At 40.9% G+C, this 19778-nt stretch overlaps 1 protein-coding gene across 1 annotated transcript; it reads left to right on the forward strand.

Annotated features, from left to right (window-relative positions):
• Positions 1-3998: 3998 nt before the first annotated feature.
• Positions 3999-6840, forward strand: si:dkeyp-92c9.2 (uncharacterized protein LOC571482 homolog). The gene is made up of 2 exons (XM_034892323.1): positions 3999-4568; positions 5431-6840. The coding sequence occupies exon 2, from the start codon at positions 5618-5620 to the stop codon at positions 6608-6610; it is 993 nt and encodes a 330-aa protein (XP_034748214.1). The 5' UTR covers positions 3999-4568; positions 5431-5617; the 3' UTR covers positions 6611-6840.
• The last annotated feature ends 12938 nt before the right edge of the window (positions 6841-19778 follow it).

Genomic DNA, 19778 nt, shown 5'->3' on the forward strand with positions numbered 1-19778 from the left:
TCATATTACTGCTGCAGTACCGCTGTGGATGTTTCAGCTTTATGCTAATTTTGACTCCTACAGTTTTACATTCTATTAAGTCATCGTATGTTTGTATCTCTAATAAGTCAACTTTTCATGGTGTCACAAGCACAGCCCTATTTTCAGCTTTGTGACGATGAATTTTCCTGCTGATCAAAGAGTTTTTTTACACAGTTTATCCAGTTAGTAGAATTAGCCAAAGGAGCGCAAAGGAAGAATTTTTAAATCCCCATTTCTGGAGCTACATGGTTTTAACTGGACAAGAAGGTTATAATAAATTGGATTCTAGTAAAAAGAATTAAAGAGTAAAAAGTACAACATTTTTGAGTTGTAGTAGAGTAGATCATTGATTGTTGATCATTGTTGCATATTGTATCTCAAATGTGTAAACCAAAGTGGGGCGACTGTTGCTCAGTAGTAGAGCTGTTGCCTGACGTTGGTGGTTCAATCCCTGGCCCTGCAGTCCCATGTCGAAGTGTCCTTGGGCAGGACGCTGAACCCCGAGTGTAATTGTGTGTGAGTGTTTATCTGATGAGCAGGTGGCACCTTGTACGGCAGCCTCGGCCACTCTGTATGAATGTGTGTGAATGTTGAATGTTTCCTGTATGATGTAAAAGCGCTTTGAATAGTTGTTAAGACTGGAAAAGCACTATACAAGTGCAGTACATTTACATTAAAGTGCAGTACTTAAGTAAATGTAGTCTAAAAAGTTACATTTCACCACTGCACCATTAGAATTCATAATGTGATTAACTAATGATACTTAGTGTTGTGATATACACCTATTTGTTCACCACTTGTATAGTTCCATGTTTGTTCTGCATATCTTTGTTCAGTTTTGTTATTCCTTGTTTTTAGCTATTTTTCTATTTCTACCTTCATGTAAATAGCTCTGTGAGTACGATAAAACAGAGTAAAATTCATACTAATGCTTATTATGATTTAGATTCAGTCAGGGACACTTCAAGTTGGAAGGGATCCCTTTCAAATCTCTCTAAAAGAAACAAAGGCAAATCAACAACAAAAAAGATGAAATGCATCAAAAGACAAGACAAGCATCAAAATGGGAGCAAGAAACAGGATGCCAGACATCAGAAATAAGAGAAAACCAGGGCAATTTCTTCACAGAAAAAAGGAGGACACAGACAGAAATGGGAATAGAGATGCAGGGAGGAGACAAATGGCGAGGAAAGCAGGAACGAGACTTGGAAGGGACAATAACAAGGCCACAGACGGGGCGGAAAGGGACAATAAGCGCAGCTGTGGTTGCTGCTGGAGTTGGACTGGTTCACCTGATGACACATCTGTCTGTCTGACTCACCCAGGGCCTCTCATTTCACTCTCAAAGACCTGCAGACGGCACACAGAGGAGAGACAACACACGCACACAGAGGGATTATGCACGATGATATTCAGGCCAGTTTCAGGCTTTTATTTCATGACCTGATTTATTGTACGTGATGGAGATAAAGCACTGATAACTGCCCCATCGCATGGTCTGATGCAGGGATGACCAGTTCTTAAGAAATGAGATGTTTGTCCAGAAACTTGATGGACAACGCAGAGTTTACAGGTACAAATGTTGATGAACACATATTACAAGTTCACACATTCATGTATTTGGGTTTAGATGAGACACCAGACATGTACAATATTTAGAACAATGGTCAATCATGTCAAGAATTTAATTGTTGAGCCATGGTACTTTTCAAACTATGCTACGGGTTTGTTAATATCAATTGACATAATATACATATCTTGTGTTTATTTTATTGTTTGGCACATATAACTCATTGGCCTTTTGTGTGTTTTCTTCTGTGTGTTGCGTTAGTGTTTAGTGCGTCATGTTAATCACCGTTAAGTTTAGCCACCAAAAGGTGACTCAAACACCGGTTCCCTTTACTCCTGGGACACAAACACCCATTTCCTGGGTGAAAGTCTTGTGTTTTCCCACAGCCAACAGCCAAGTGACATACATGTTATGCGCCTGCGTGAGGGGAAATATCTCTCCATAGCAGCAGGCGGCGGTAATCTATTTTTTGTTCAACAAGGGAAACCGGAAAACGTCGCTATGATACCAACAACAAACAACATTTACTCTAGCTAATTTCTTCCGGGACATGAACTTGGATGGAAGAAAAAGAAAGGATCTACATGTCTCCCTATGGGATTGCTGTATCATCAAACATGCTGTGCATGTTTATAAGAAAGAGCTGTCCTGAATGTAATGCTTAAATGAAGGTTTGTCTCTTGTGTGATATTGAATGAATTGTGAGTGTGACTGCTTGTTAGAGAGGCTGCCAAACACACTTTCAGACATATTCTGTAAATTATAAAGTTATTTGAGAATTGTTGTATTGAGTATTTATGCTTTAGAAAACGTTCACTGATTGTAAATGTATGTGGTTTTAGAGGAATCTGTCTCTAACTATATCATCTGTTTATGTCTTCTTTTTGCTGTCTTCTGCACACCACCACTATTCCTATCTCATCTGCTCAGTATCATGTGTTTAGTTTGTTTATTTTCTGGTTTCCCGCAATTTCCCATCTTTAGGGAATTCTTGAGACGTTATCTAACAGTTCTTATTTTCCCTGACAGTCCAATCCATGGAAGATCTGGGAGTCTTTGGCATAGCAAATTCAAAAATGAAAGTATTTTACTAATCAGTCTCAGTTGTAAGATTTACTCTTTTTTCATTTGGCAATTATTCAGTAATACATCTTAATACTGATAAACGGGTTCCTCACTCAACTGTCAAGTCTGTCACAAATTTGTCACAAAGTTGGTGATGAATGAATTATCGTCCAAGTAACGGTCCAACCGCTCAAGGGGATTTTTCAGCTGGCAAACCAAAAGTTATTATTAATGGATCGATAAATTATCTAAAAAGCCATAGTAAATTATTCATTTTTTGTAATTAAACCATTAGTTACAACTTGTGAACGTATTTACCACATCTGAATGGATAATCTTGATTTGCCTGGCCCTCTAAATGATGCATCTGACCCTATACTCAACAGCTCAGGCAGCTTGATACAATACAGGATGTGCTGTCGAAGACAGTTGCATAATATGGCCAGACCTGCCATCACGTAAAAATCTCCCAGGTGTGGGTTACCCTCCGGACCCTGATCATAATTCCTTTTTAATTGGATGTGATTCATAAAGCCTCATAAGTCTCTAAGGGGTATTACAGAAACAAAGAAACCAAAAACATGGTGTTAACTTTGCCATACAAAAGTACACGGACAGCACAACAACAACAACACAGATTTCAAGAAGGTGTAAAGCAGATCAGAGACTTACAAAAGACATTTAATGTTTCTACAAATCAATGTGAACCTACAGTTTTACCTCTCTGTGAACAGGGAATATTGTAAAACTTCTTTAAAGCCAGTACTCATGCACTCTGAACCCTTAGCAGTTTTGAGAGTGTTTTTGTGCTTCTTTGTGCAGAGCTGGCACGAAGATTTGTGCAACATTTAACTTATTAAACAACACATATTACTGCTGCTGCTGCTACTACAACTGTTACTACTACGAGTACTTTTACAGTGATGGAACGTAACTGAGGAGTGCTGCAGCTCACTTAAGTACAAAGTTGAGGTATGGTATACTTGCACTTTACATTTCTGCAACTTCATACTTATACTATAGTCCACAACAAGCCAGTGGTACATTTTGTACTTTTTACTACACTAAATTAACAGATATAGAAACTTTTGAAATTATGATTGCAAATCAACTATGAACTGAAAACAATTTTATATTATTTTAATATTAATAATTTGTCAATTAATTGCAGTTGTTGTTTTTTTGTGTTTAAATACATTTGCATAAACAAAGGTTAATGTAATGACTGTGTGTTTTTGTGTGTGTGTGTGTGTGTGTGTGTGTGTGTGTGTGTGTGTGTGTGTGCGTGTGTGTCGGCAGCTGAGCCCCGTTAGGAGGAGTCAGTGTCGCGGGTTGTGTGGAGAGCCGCTCTGTGCGCTCACTGGCTGCTCAGCCTCTAGTGTGCGAGGAGCCCGTTCCCAGGTCGGACTGCCGCGACCGATCACCGGTCTGTAGGCGGCTGAAGAGCTCAGAGTGCGGACACACAGCTGCACAGAGCCGGGAGAAGTCAGAGGAGACTGTACGCTCGGATCTAAGAGATGGAGTGCATTGAAAGGACTCAGACACTCTGAAAGTTTGCATTTCAGACATGGTGACACAAACCATCAGGCAATTACTCACAACAAAGTCAGCCCTCATTCTCGCCTGAGGTTTGAGGTGCAGCGGAGGATGACACCTGCACCCCGCTTGGCGAGGACCGACGCGTTGTTCCACACTTCAACATCTTTGAAGAAGAGTAGCTCAACGCTTTTGTAAGAGGGACTTTCTGCGTCTAGTTCTGCAGACAGATCAGTATCCTGCTCGCTGCCGTCTCTAGACATCGGCTGTGGCTGGAGAAACAGCGCGTTGTTTTGCGCTCCTTTAGATCTTCATTGCTCCATCGCGGACTGCGGCAAAAAGCATCATATCGCACCCGGACATCTCACACACACAGGTGAGCATCAGCGGCTCTGAGGACAGTGATGGAGATACATGTTAAGATTAATGTTGTAATCGTTTTAATCTTAAAGAAGAATGTTTATTATAATTTGTTTTCTCATAATTATCTTATCACGGAATTAAATAATGTGCGTTAAAAGCCTACACTGTGCTGTTCACGGATTATTGCCAATCTTAGTTCAGTCATTCAGAGAAAAACCGGAGTCCTTTTAATAGTTTTTAATCCAGGACTCTTCCTATGTTTCAGAGAATAGGAGCTCATGGTTCGTTAAACGCTTAAACCTGGTTGTAGCCTACTCATTTATTTTACTAAAAGGTTTAAGTAAATTGTCTTACTCCACTATGTCTTACTCCACTGTATTGAGAATAGGTTGCATTAGGCTGTCACACATGTATAAAACACAAGACTGACTGCAAATATCGATGTTTTTACATCATGTTATGCACATTTGCCCAAACATTCATCTTATTTGTTCTCTTTGGAAACTTTGGGATCTCCTCAACTGAATATCTGAAAAGAATTTAGAATCACAATCAGAATCCCCCTACGTGGAATTTGCCTTGGTGATTGGTGCATGGATACGGAAACAAACATTATAAACATGATTAATAATAAAGAATGAAAACAGAAACAAAACAGGTATTTAAATAGTTTAAATAGGAACTGTAAGTATAAAGTTAAGTGGGGTTTTAATCATGTTTGTCTACATGAGCTTGTAATGGCTGGGGAGGTAGTGAAAAGGTTTACTTTACACTTACAGTATGTGGCACACATGGATTTGTAAATAGAATTAGAAATAAAATTACTTTACTGTTCATTTGTTTAAATTCTCTCTTCCTGTGTTTTAATGTTGCAGGTCTCTGCAGCCACAGTCATTCAAACTGTGTGCAGCTCACACTGAAATGCCCGCACTCATCTCTTCATGCTGTTTCCCTGTTGAGAGTTCTCATCTGCTGGATAAAAAGAAATGAAATAGAGCTTTGCGTCTCCTATAGGCTACACAACGTCAGTAACGCACTTTGTCTATAGAGCACTGACTCACCATGGGCACTGTACTATCACTGTCACCCAGCTCTCGGAAATCAGGCTACTATGACAACCGGCCGGGCTCGCTCAGCCACTACCCGAGCATCAGCAGCCGCTCTCTCAACAGCCAGAAAGACCGCGGGCTGAAGCGGGGACAGTCTATCTTCCTCCCACCGCTCACCTGGAAGCGACTGGTGGCTTCAACGAAGAAGAAGGGCAACCCCAAGAAAGGCTCCGGTGGTCAAGTGGCTCTGGGAGACCCTCTCAACAACAACAACAACATCAACATCTACCAAAAGGACCCCCTTTTGCACCTCAACCGCGAGAATGTGAAGAAGTCACTGTCATGTGCCAACCTGTCCAGCTACGAGGGCCCAGCAGGACTGGGTCTGGGGCTCGGTTACGGCCTGGGGATGGGCCAGGGGCACGGATTTGGCTACAGCAAGTCCCAACAGCTCTCCTCTGTGAAAAAGGTTCCACAAGGGACGGTGAATTCGTCCCCGAAGCGCGTCATCGTCCAGGCGTCCACAAGCGAGCTCCTGCGCTGCCTGGGGGAGTTCCTGTGCTGTCGCTGCTATCGCCTGAAGCATCTGTCTCCGGCCGACCCGGTGCTGTGGCTGCGGGCTGTGGACCGCTCACTGCTGTTGCAGGGCTGGCAGGACCAGGCCTTCGTCACGCCTGCAAACGTGGTCTTTGTCTACATGCTGTGCCGAGACGTCGTGGACGGCGACCTTGTGGCGTCAGAGCACGAGCTGCAGGCCATCCTGCTCACCTGCCTCTACCTGTCCTATTCCTACATGGGCAACGAGATCTCGTACCCACTCAAGCCTTTTCTGGTTGAGGCGGGTAAGGAGGCCTTCTGGGACCGCTGCCTCGCAATCATTGATGCCACCAGCTCCAAGATGCTGCGCATCAACGCAGATCCGCACTTTTTCACACAAGTATTTGCTGAACTCAAGAGTGAAGGCGGCTGTGGCCCACAGGACTATAGTCGGGTGCTGGATCGATGAGAGGAAGTTTGACCGCATGCCTTTTCGTACACTCATGCACATGTAAACTTGCACACAGACACACACATTTGTCTCGTACAGATTTCTCTCCCCTTTCCTTTCTCTGCTGCCTTGCAGGAGCCATGAAGGACCATCTTGACAGAGTTATGTCAACTTATTTATTGATTCCATCGGTGTTTGTTGCTATTATCCCATCCTTCCACAGATATAAATATCTGTGGACTTATGAGATATTCTAAACGTGGAGTGGCTTCACAGAAGAATAAAACAGACAGTATAATCCACCGAGGCCAAGTTATATTTTCCATGACAACACAAGGAGACATGTTGACATCCGCTGCTGGCTAAGCCCCATGTGCCAGCAGTGCAAACTGACTCAGACTGATGGGAACAGCTGAGAGGTCCATGTTAGGTCCTGCTGTGCGATGCGAAATCAGCAAAGCAAAACGACCAGGCAGTGTTTTGTGGAGCCTTTTGAGGGTCTTCTGGCCTGAGGGGACAGTTGCTGTTTTGTTTTTTTACTCACTCTAACCTGCCTCTGTGTTTCTATTTGATCTCATCTCAGGAGGGTGTACTGGTGGAAGCAGAATTTAAGATTGGCTTGTGAGTGAATGCATGGCCATGTGTGTGTCTTTAGGCATTGTGCAGTGCACAGCAGCCAGGGTCATCAGCTGTTTACTCCAACCTTTTGTTCCCTGCATCTTGTTGACAGGGCACCCGCAGGCCGTGGTATTAATGAGATTAGCAGATTACTGCAGCCACTCCCCTCTCTCTTAACCTCTGCCCCCATTGTCCACTCGGCAGCCCGGCAGAGCTTCAGTGGCTAATCCAGGCCAAACTGGACCGTGCTGGACTGTAAACACACACACAAATGTACACACATTTAAATACCTTGTTGCATGCGTTTTATTTCCTCGTGCATGAAAAAAAAACGCTGTCTGACACACGTGTGCAGCTTAGAGTCCAAGGCCAAGCCAGGGAAGTTTTCAGCTCTTGTGGTTGAAGGGTTTTGTTGTTGTTGCTTATGAATTTGTCCCACTTTCTCATCCCTCACCTGCGCGACCTCATCTGCCATAAAGAGGCTTGTTTTCTCTCTACTCTCTTCTCTTGCTAGATTATTCCCTTGAATGAACCATTGGCATTTGTGCTTCAATGCCTTCAATCTCTATTTCCCATGTGTTTTAATGTGAGTTGCAAGAGACGGTCACAGATGAGTCCAATGTTCACCGTTACTGTTTTTTTGGAAAACATATGTTTGTTTTTTAAGCAGATCAGATTAAATATATTTTCACAGATTGTAAATACCTAGACTTTCAAAAGTAGTTCCTGCTGCAAGAGGTTCACCAAAGTTTACAGTTCATGCTTCAAGGCTGATAGCAAAAAACAAAACTGGATTCAAAACTGGGGGACTGCATAAATTAGCTGCCAATTGTGTACCAGGTTGGCTTTAAAAGACAATAAATAGCTAAACTACAAAGGATATAGAATGCAAATGTTTCATACCTGTTCAAAACAAATACATTTACTAATATATGGGTATTGTAACAAAAGGATGACCCCCCCAGTTCAGGAAGCAGCTTCAAACCTAAAAATGTAGATGCTTGACTTCTACCAAGATGTGTTGGCCACAATAGCTTGTGGCAAAGCCTTAACCTGATTGTGTTGGAGCATCTGGAGGTTTTCCACTCCCCTCCTCCATGTGGCAATCACTTTGCTGTAACACTACAGTATATACTCCACACTCCACAAGGTCATATCACGAACAAGCTTCCTCTGTATGATCCAACCTTTGCATACGCGTGCAAACAAACACACTCTGCTACACAACCCCTCCTTGGGTAATCCAGTCCTAATCCTCCCACCCAATCAAATAGAGAGAGGGGGCGAGGGATGAAAACATGACGAAAGAAGTAAACAGTTCAGAACCCAATGAGATTTGGTGCCACGCTTCCCTGTGCAGCCTTCAAATCCTGCTCTAACAAACTGGAGGCCTTCAGAGACCCAAAGCTCAACCCTGCTGTCTACTCCGGCTCACCCGGCTTACAAGAGTCAAGCCTGCCTCCATGCCCGACTGAGGGATCTGGCGTGAGCTCACAACAGTCAACCAGAGAGGACTGAAGGCAGTGAGCCGAGACACAACCGTTTCTTTTTCTGGAGCTTTGACTGGCAGCCATTTTAGACTCGTTGTTGCGGTCAGTGCAGCTCTCTCTGGCCCCAGCTTTGACAAGGACACTTGTGTCGACTCAACCCCGCTCCCTCCCCCCGTCCTCTTTCCACCCATCCAACCCCATTTCCACACACACACACACACACACTCAGCTGTTGTTCCTTGACTGTTTCATTAGATTTGACACCCCACACCCACCAGCCATTGTCAGAGCGAGGAAGGGCAGAATGAGACTGTTTGTTGGCATCGGTTGTGTTGTGTTTGTGTGTGAATGTGGGTTAAAGTTAAGGGCAACATCTGCTCCCACTAGCCGCCTCCTATAGACCTGGACATTAATTAAATCAGACGATACAGTACAGCATGTTCAAGTGCTGCTCATATTCATTTTAGCCAATACATCTGCTGCAGGTTTCCTTTAGCAAAAAAACTACCTTTTCCTTTTATGAAAACAACCAATTTGGCTCTTCACGTTCGGAGGAGTCGCATTCATTTAAGCCTAATGTGCTTTAACGCAATTTTTAAAATGTGACATCATTTGATTTTTTACTAAGAAGGCGACTGTCCCCTCGTTTGATACCTTTGTCGATTCACAAAGCTGTTCCTACATTCGTTTCACATAGCGGAGCAACTTCCAAGCCAATGAATTTGCATCTCAATTGGATCTCTAATTCTATTTATCCAATCAAACCCCTCGGCTTGTTTCCCGAGCTCTACATACCTGACTAACAGACACATGATGCTTGGGACATCTCTGTGGACAATATACAACTCTTGATTCTGTTTGACTCCAGATATGTAAAGAAGGTTAAACGGGATTTTTAGGTCAAACTGTGGATGGGACCTTCATCTGGGACTTTAACTCTGCTTTACAGAATATTTCAGATGGGCTTCAGACCGGCTCTGTGTGGAAGACTCTTGGTTTTGTGTGAACAATGTTATAAATGATTTAACGGATAAGTCTGGTGTTATTCCATAGTTTTCTTATCGTCAACATGCATCAGACCTTTTTTAGTTCTTTTAGACTTGCCTACCCTATATGTGTTTTTGGCAGCAAATCTATTTGTTCTTACTAAAGACATAAATCTTTGAAAACACATCATGAATACATACATATATACTTTTTTAAAGGCGCCCCTACCTAAAAAAGCTGAGCACTGTTGTTTTTCAGCTAACGTTACTCAAACAGGAGTAAAAAGTGCATCTGTTGGGGACTATTTTCAGCTGCGGATGAAAACACATTTGGTGCAATGAGTATTTACAGCAGCAGGACAGTTTATGGGGGATTGACTCAAAAAAACTACAGTCCCCATATTCCTCATAGTGAAGGAAAAGGTGCAATAATGTGGCTCATTGATGTGTTCTTAATACAAAAATGGAGTTCATAATTACAAAAACACACAGTAAAACGAACACACTGTTAGTCGTGTTCTTTTATTGGGATCTGTTGACAATAAGAAACATATAGCATATCACAAGATTTTTCCTTTAAGTTGCCACAGCTCTATGAGTTGTGTTAAGTTATTTCAGTATAGTGCTGGTGCTGCTGGAGGTTGGTGTGAGATGTATTTCAATGGCACACCATCGACTGAGGATGTAAATTTGTGGGTGTGTAACAAAAGCTGTTAGGAATGGAAAAATGAACAAAAAGAAGTTTTTCTGTGTAGTAGCATGCATGCCAGCCAGGTAGTTTAGACAGGTTTCTTTCTTTTTATTTTTTACCTCTTTTTTGGTTTGATTTTTACAATGTGATGTTTTACATGAAAGATGATTTCTTTGGTAATTTAAAACTGGATCTCATTGGAGTTTTCCTTTACTTTAGGAAACCTGACGCCAACAGTGTTGAAGTTTCTTTAGACTGCAGGTTAACTATCATCATTATGGTGGTCTGTTCATGTTAAGAAACAATAGAAGAAATAAATAATCAATTCATTGTTCTGAAATAGCAAAGCATGTGAATACATATGAGCTTTAAGACCCAATTATAACTTAACATCCTTTATTTTAAACTCAGCTGTCTCACAACACCAACGCATTTGTCGATTTGCTAAGTTAGATGTGGTCATGATGTGTCATCAAGAATATTACTGCCCTCTCAGATTCACACAGAGTACAGTATACATATAGAACTCATCAAGTTAGTGTCTCTCAGTATTTTTTCTCATCAATGCACCAGCTGGTGACACAAAGGCAGCCATTGTTACTGTAGCGTTTGTCGCAGGCAGCTCCAGCTCAGCCTCCGTCCTCAGATTGTAGCTTCACCTTTCAAATTTCACAACTTAGAATTCATCACAACACCTCATCTGTGTCGTGTCATCACTGGACAGATGTCATGCACTTCAGAGATAAATATAAACTAACTGTCTAGTGTCCATCTCTGCCTCCTCCTCCTGGCTCTCCATAGTTACCTTCCTTGGCCATCATTGTAACTGTCACACCAAAATGAAGCGGCACATCACCTCGAGTGACTTTTGTAAAGCCACTAAAATGTGTGTGTGTGTGTGTAGCTAAAAGTAAAATGTTTTTTGGGAAAACTTGAAGAAAAAACAAATGTGACTGTTTCATTTATTTAGTTTGTTTTCCTTTTTCATGAGGATGCTGTTTACTATGTTGATTATTTAATAAAGTATTGAGTTGAAATCCAAATCTGGTATTTCTCTCCTTTCATACACTTTTACCCTTTTTACATCTGCGAGACTCACACACTTAACTTAAACCGCCTTTGTTCTCTACACAGGACACATGAAATACTCTCCACCTGCTTACTTAAGACCAGCAGTAAATTCATGTGGGACATAAAATAGCTTAATGCACAGCCACACAATAGCCCAGGCGCTGCAGATGGCCCTTTGGCTTCCTGTGAATACTGTGATGCCGCTTCTGTTCAGCAACAGTCTCTTCTCAGTATAATATGAACATTTATGCAGCCCAGAAACAGAAAGGCCTGGGCTACAGCGGTCAGAGTGCTTTGTTTTGGGAGAAGACCTGAGTTTAAAATGACAAGGAGAGAAAAACTGGGTTTATGTGCACATTAAGTAGCGCCTGCCTCTTTTTCAACTGTGCTCTTGTTTTTCCCGCAATCAAACATTTTTCTCACTCGTTTTGGCATAGTTAATTTTTCTGTGCATTACCAGTGGTGGAATCGTACACCGCAGGGTGAAATGTAGTGAAGTATTTTTACTCAAGTAATGTACTTGGTAAAACATTTAGTTACTTGTCCTTGAGAATTTTAGTTATACACTACTTTCTACTTCTTCTTCACTACATTTTGGAGGCAAATATTGTTCTTTTTACAACACTGCATTTATCTGATAACATTACTTTGCATATTTATATTAATAATAAAAAAGTATATAAACTAAAGAAACCTTAGCTCCACCTTTACCAGCTGCAATAAAAGAGTAAGCATGTAATGCATCACAAAATATAATCCGAGAGCGTATAATATGTATGATTTTTAAATGGGCCATTTTACATAATGACTAGCAACACCTGGCACTTTCATTTAATTTTCATATGAGCTAAAGTTTTTTGAAGAACAAATGTTCTGTGTTGCTTGGTTTCAAATTAAGTGGTGGTTACATTTTGTTTTTGAGAAGTGTTTCAGAAAATGAGTAGAGCAGCAGTATCCGGGTTCACACTGCTGCCAACGTGCACACGAATAGTCTGATATACAGGTCAAGACTCTGCAAAACATCACATGACTAGAATTCTAGAATAAAAAGTTCACTTTTTGTCAGTTTTAACAAAAACGTTTAGCTTTTATCACATAACAGATGTGCGCCATAAAACTAAGACTCAAAATCACTTTTCAGTCAAAGCAGCTTACTTAGTGAGGCGCGATGCATCTGTCTGGTCTCTCTCTGTCTGATGGCATTGGAAAATGAGCATTTAAACGCCATTCATAATCTGTTCACAACGCCGGAGTAAGAGAGTAAAAACCATATGGCGCTGGTCGGAGCCGGGGTCACTGGCCGACGCTGGGGACACAGAGAGGTGAGGGAGGTGAGGTTGAGATGCTTTGATTAAATGAGATGAAGAGCCATCGCTGCAGATGGCAGCCACAGCCTGACTGAGTCCTTTCCAGCTTTCTCCTGTCCTCTGAGGACACAAATCACCCAGCACTCTGCCTCCCAGTGTCACACTTCTATGCTGGTTCAGTGTGTTCCCAGTGGCTTTCTGAAAGCCTCGGCTGCTGTTCGCTGCCTTTTATCAGCCCTCTGGGAGCCAACACGCTTCAAAAAACAGCCTCTGTCCGTGCTTCCTATAGGTCATATCCAGAGACATCATCAATTCAAGCTGTTTTGAAACACGTCTCACTTTTCTTATTCGGTCTCACCACAAATTGTTATGTCAAATCAAATTTAAAATAAACTTGAATAATTTGCAGCAATATTTGGGAGCACAGTCTTTCACTATGAGAACAGCCATTGTCTTTTTCATTGTCTTTGCCAAAACACAAGTGCAAGTGTGAGAAGGCTTTAACTGTGTTTACACTGATCCAACAGAACGTGCAATCATTAGCATAACAAGATAACTAGCACACTACCAACAATAGTAACCAAGGCCAAGGAGCAAGCATTTTACTACATTAGTTTGTGGGGTTACAAGACATACTGAAAATACTGTTTGCAGCTAACACATCCATTACGTAGACTAGTATTTCCTCTGGATGCTACAATATCATTCAATATAATTGTTTTACATGTAGCTTAAGACTTTTAGAATAATATGTTATTTAAGACCCCTTTTTAAAGGTTCTTATATTAAAACAAGCTGGAATGAACATTAAACAATGGGTTGTTTGGTGCACGTTGGTCTACAATCAAGGAACCACTGTTTAAAAAGGACTTATGATGACTACTTTTGATGGCTGCCACAGTTATCATTATAAAAACATTGAGTAGCAACAGTGACTATACGAGAAATAGAGTTTATAGAAAACAGTCATTTCACAAACAGTCACTGCCATTTCAACCTACATATGCATATTTCAAGCACTTAAACTCTGAGTCTGGCATGGTTTCAACCATCTAGCTTGAGAATGATGTCAAAAATCACATGATATTGTGGTCAGTTCTTTACAGATCAATGGGACAGTTTGGGGACCTTGGAGAGCAGTATCCTGCTGGCACACTCTGACTGAGGGAGCAGATGGTTCACTCAGCCATGCACCCATAAGTACTGGGTGAAGGACACTGCCCGGGGGGACTCCAGAGAACCCTGTGGGGACGACAAATTCTGTAAAGAAGAGCAATCAGAGGTCACATTAAAGCCTCGTAAAGGGCTCAAAGAAATAGACAACTTATATCCGCTAACAGCGGTACTGTAGTAAGTTTTGTACTCTAGTGAAATGTTGAGCCACTTGTACTTGAGTTTTATTTGAGACCATTTTCTACTACTACTCTTTTTCTACTCTACTTCTTCTTTTACCATGTTTCCTGAGCAGATTTTACAAAAATATATCACATGTAAAGCATAAAATTAAATGAACAAATAATAACTTTCAATAAAGCAATTTTTCAGATAGGTGTTTTTACTTGTATTGAGTAATGTTTCATCAAAGTATTGTTACTTTTACTTGAGTACAATATTTTAGTACTTTTTCCTCCTGTGGTGGTTTCACATATGCCATACAGCTTGAGATTGGTATCACTCTTCTCTTCTAACTCTTGGCAATAAAATAAATAAGCGTATTTCTTAAAATGTTGATCAATTGATTTTAAGTCAGATTTTGTGTGCAGGACTTCTACTCACGACGGCGTAAATACTTTAGAGTGTGGTTTTGCTACTTTAAAAAAACAAATGGTCTGAATTTTTCTTCCAACACAATATAAAGTATGCATCATTTAAATGCTGATAGGGTTTTTGACATGCTATATCAATAAGACGCTGAAGGTTGAGCACTCTGGTTTGCCAGATTGTCATGCGATGCAGGGAATTGTGGACCCAGCAGGCAAAATCCAAACACAGGAACTGGCAGAATCCCATAAACCGGAATACCAAAATGTCAGGAATACCAGACCAACTGGGTTGATGACGCACACTCTAACACGGACCACCCCAAACTGTACAATGACCTGACATCAGACAAGAGACTAAATGCAAGTGGTGACGAGAGAACAACAGACAGGTGACACTAGGGCTGGGAACAGGTGAAAGACATCAGACAATCACAAAGGCGGGAAAACTAAATGCAGGAAGTAAAAAAAGACAGAAAAACAAGACTATCAGAATAAAACAGGAAACAGAACATACACAAAGACAACACAAATATTCCCTTATTAGTAAGCGCTGAGGCTGATGGCATGTTGATTCAGAGCGAGCCGAAGTAAAAACCAATCTCCCCCCTCATGTTACTGTAATCTCCAGCATGTGACCTCCCCTTAGCCTGATGACGGAGGGATGCTGGAAAAACCTGCAGGGCTCACCAAACCAGTGGCCGGCCTGCCCTGAGAGGATTTAGAGGAAAAAACACAGAAGCTCTAGGACACATATTATATTCCCACTGGTAAATCCTCTCCAACTCATTACCAAATCCTTGCTGCAGGGCTGCTAATCTCTAAAGAGAGACAGACCAGGTGCCAGTCTTTTTGTAATGGAATTGCACTCCGCTTTAAGTGATTGCATCAACAATTGCCAGTCCTGATCAATTTGATTATAGTCGAAGAATCCTGTATGTAAAGCACTGCAAGAAGAAACCAAGAATCTTCATCATAATCCAAAACAAACTTTGCTTGGAAAGTATTGATTAGCACGTGCTACATTGTAACTCCTTGGCTGATTGCAATATCTGTAAATCAGTCTGCGTTGCGTTCACAGGCCTCTCACAGCGAGGTGATGTGATTGGGGCTGTCAGAGAAGAAAATGATTGGGGAAATTATGGGGAAGAAATAGGTCTGGCAACGTGAAGCGGCTGTGGATGTGACGAGGAAACAGTGAAGAAATATTTGTTGCAATTGTGCAGATGGAAAAGATTCCATCAAAATAAACCCAACATAGAAACAGAAAAAAAAAAAAAAAGAAAAAAAAAAGAAGAAAATAAATGTAATGTGAAAAAGATTCTGCTTTGCTGAGTCCAAATGTTCCCGTTTGATCTGAAGATTGGTACATCTGATTAGAAAATAATCAGTGATGGAAAGGACATGCATGCATTTGCATTTATTTTACACTCAATTTATAAATCGTGGCTTTTATGTTAATGATAAAAGGATTACACAAACAAAAATATCAGCGTATATACTATAATCTCTGTTTCTGATTGAATATGTTGGGCTGACACACACACACACAGGGTCGTCTGATTGGTGGAGCTGTAACTGGGAGGAGAGCGTCCAGTTTATCGTGGAGCAGCTGATGGTCTCCGCAGAGCCTCCACAGAGAACCGACAAGAGGCTGAGGATGAGACGATGTTTGTGGCATTTAAATAAACAAAACTTGGTCATTTGCTTGGACAGGAGTTCCATCTGCAGCTGTGGTGAGCATTCAGACTTCTGACTCCACAAAAGATTTGAGCTTCCTGACCAAATCAGACTAATTAACTTAACCACTAAACACAATTTGTTTTCAAATTAGGGCAAAGAGAGCAAAGGGGCTGAGATGAGTGGAGGATGGCTATTTCTGCCGGATGTTTACCCGCACATCCCTCTAATGAGATCTCTAAATAACTGAGCACACCAAAAGTGCTGGCAAATAAAAGTGTTGCTGTGCAGCTGCTGGCCTGGGTCACCTAGTTACTAGAACCTAAAGGCTAAGACAAATATGGGTAATGCAGGTCACGTTTCATAGACATAAGACATAGACATAGACATAGACATTTATGTCAATTAGGAAGCTTTGTTAAGTTCATATGCTGGTTTTAAGCCCTTAAACTGCATCTGGAGTACCCCGATAGAAAACAGGATACTTTGCCATGCCTACAGGTGTGTCCTTAACTCCAATTTTGTAGTCAGATTGAAACCAGCCCAGCATTACAATGCCAGGGGCTGCACTGGTGGTGCCAGTGAGATATCATAGACAGTTAAAGAACTGGACAAAGCCACGCTACAGACTTGCAACAGAGAGCACCATCATTTATTAGAAGCACTTTTCCGGTGATGGCTGAGTGTTACTGCCCAGCCTCCAACTGAGCTTGAAGACATAGATGTGACATTAGCAACTTGTCTGAAAGTTGTAAGTCTTCTGGTAGCTATGCCAAGAGAAATCTCAATCATTCCCAATCTTGCAGGGACGGAGAGTGTTGGTATGTGTTAGGAAATAACACATGCACAGGCTAATTATTGCTAACTAAAATGCTAGTTAACATCAGCAATTAAACTAAAACAGCTAATGTAAGTCCAAACTGTCTGCAAGCTTCTCCTGTACTGTACTGTAATTTGTCTACTGTACAACAGTAAGTCACGTGGTTATGACACAGTCGTTAGCCAATTTTTCCAAAAACCCTGCAACGGGGCTATAACATGAGCTACAAGGTAATGGAACCTTTTATACATTGTCATGTTTCTTTAGAAATAAACAGTGAACAAATAGAGTGTTTAAAGGCTTCAGATGTGAAGTTATTCCACAGTCAAAGTGGCGCCAAAATGAATCAATGGAATGCTAACGGCACCTGATGGCTTGTTAGCAACAAAATTGCTCCATATATGAGGTATGCTTTGTAGAGGCTCGCTTACCCCGTTGTGAGATATGAAATACCATCCAGACACCAAAACACTGCACTTCAATTTCCCATCAGAAACCTGCAGTTTCTCTTCTCAACCATGTTATTTCAATAAACTTGGCTCCTTTTGATTCACTATTATTGTCCCTCATTGATAAAAATGAAATCATTGGTGGGGGTCTCAGAAGGATCAAGCACTAAATCCAAATAACAATTAGATGTGCTGTTTTATTATTTAAAACAGATCACCTTTTATTCAGGATGTGTTCTCTGACTGCTGGGTCACACAACCAGGCATTTCAACTTCCTCCAGGTTGTTCACACGTTGATGTTACCTGTAAACGATTAAGGTCACATTGCAGTCATGTGAGAATCATTAAGAGTTACAAGAGTAAAAGGTGTGAATTGGTGTCAAACCACCTGAGAAGGACTTTTTCAGTAGCTGATAAGTGATGACGCTAAGACGGCAAGTCGAGTGCACCATTGTGTTTTAGACATTACTACAGCCACTTCAATGGAGAAAAGGGAAGCTGTGTTTAAATTCCCGTCCACTTAAAGAGGGTTTCAAACAGTTTGAAGGTTGTAGCCTTTAACTGATAAATCGGGAGCATGAAGTTAATACTTGTTGTCGTAACTGCATTTAAATATTACATTGTATGGTCTTTTTTCGGACACTTTTTGTCTTTTTAGCATTTATTTAAAACTGATAAACCTGATCCTGTGTTCAACGTCCTGAAATATTGTTTTAACAGGCTTGTAAGCACAAGACAAATACATAACATTTGCAACTATTATGTGCAGACAGAAAAACCACAGCAAACAAAGACAGAGATCAACTTCTCTCTAAGGGCATGTGGAACATTTGCTTTTGCAGATATTTGATGTTGCAGAGTGTTGAATGAGGAGGTGCAGGGCTGTTCAGAAGTGTTAAATTGACACTCATAGGTGTGAATGTATACTGCACAGTATCTCAGGGTTAACTTAACAACTGGAGATTTAGCTGATGGTGGTGTAAATTATGGAGATACAAAACAGTATGTTATGTTTCTCACGTTGTGAAAAACACATCACACATCTGCATGCACACGCCCCCCATATATACACAAACACACACAGTGAGGGCCAGTTGTCACTAAGGTGGGAAGAGATGGGAAGAAAACTGGCAGCGGACAACAAAATGAAGCTCTTAGGCTGAACTTACTAAGTGAATAAACTACTGGGCGCATTGATTGCTCTTCCTCTGAAAGGACCTTAATACACATCTGAAAACTAGTCTGGCATTGCCAGTCTAGAAATATCAACCTTTTGAAGAAAATATGGGCAGTTCAATAACTAAATTTAAAGCTTCAGCCATACATAGGCCTAATAGTGGAAGTTATCATCTGTGTTGGTATTTAAACTTTGCAAAAAGTTGTATAAAGGGGGAGCTGCGTGGAGTCTGATTAATTGCCTCATGTGATGTCACTTGAGTAAAAAATGGTTGAAAACTACAAGTTTGAAAAAAAAAAAATCTGCAGGTGTACAGTTAGAAGGAATCTCCGATAGAACAGTCAGCACTCAAGTTGCATTGTGGGAAATATAAGCGCCAGAAAGACGACAAGGAAGAAAAAGGTGTGGTGTCTTGTTCTAATTCATCAAATTAGAGTTTCTTTAACTAGACTGAAGTAGTCTTTTAAAGAAACACTATTAATAAACTGTTTAGCTTTTTGCTAAAATGCTAAACTACTGTAAAAAATAGCAACAAATGAAGAAAAGTCATGAAGTCAGTGGACTGAGAAATAACCATTGTACAACAGCATATACCTTCTCAGTTTGCTAACATTTGCTACTGAAATAGCTCTCCAAACTCACTTTTTAACAGGACAATAAATTTACACATTTTAAGTAGAGATGCATTGTGTTTGTCCTCCAGCAGTGGAGGGTTGTATAAAACTGGATGAGGCTCTAGTCTAAATATAATCTTTCAATGTTGTGAGCACACAAATTGTATCCACCTCCATTGTATTGAGGCAGAAATTGCAGATGTCTCAAAAGATTGGGCAGATAAAACCAAATTTGGATGCTAGACGGCATAATAGAGAAGGAAGAAAATATGTGGTAACACTTTACTTGTAGGTATCTACGTAAGAGTGACAAAACACTGTGTTGAGACATGAACCCTAACCATAACCTGTCATGCCAAAAACAAATGGCACTTACTAAAAGAAGCGTTATGTCATAAACGTTTGACTTGTTTATAATGTCTAAGACACGTTCATGGCAGTGTCATGTCACTCCGATGTAGATACCTTCAAGTAAAGTGTAACCAAACATTTCTTTGACTGTATTGAACACCTTTGTGCATT

This window comes from Etheostoma cragini, chromosome 14 (genome assembly GCF_013103735.1).
Source record: "Etheostoma cragini isolate CJK2018 chromosome 14, CSU_Ecrag_1.0, whole genome shotgun sequence".
NCBI lineage: Eukaryota > Metazoa > Chordata > Actinopteri > Perciformes > Percidae > Etheostoma > Etheostoma cragini.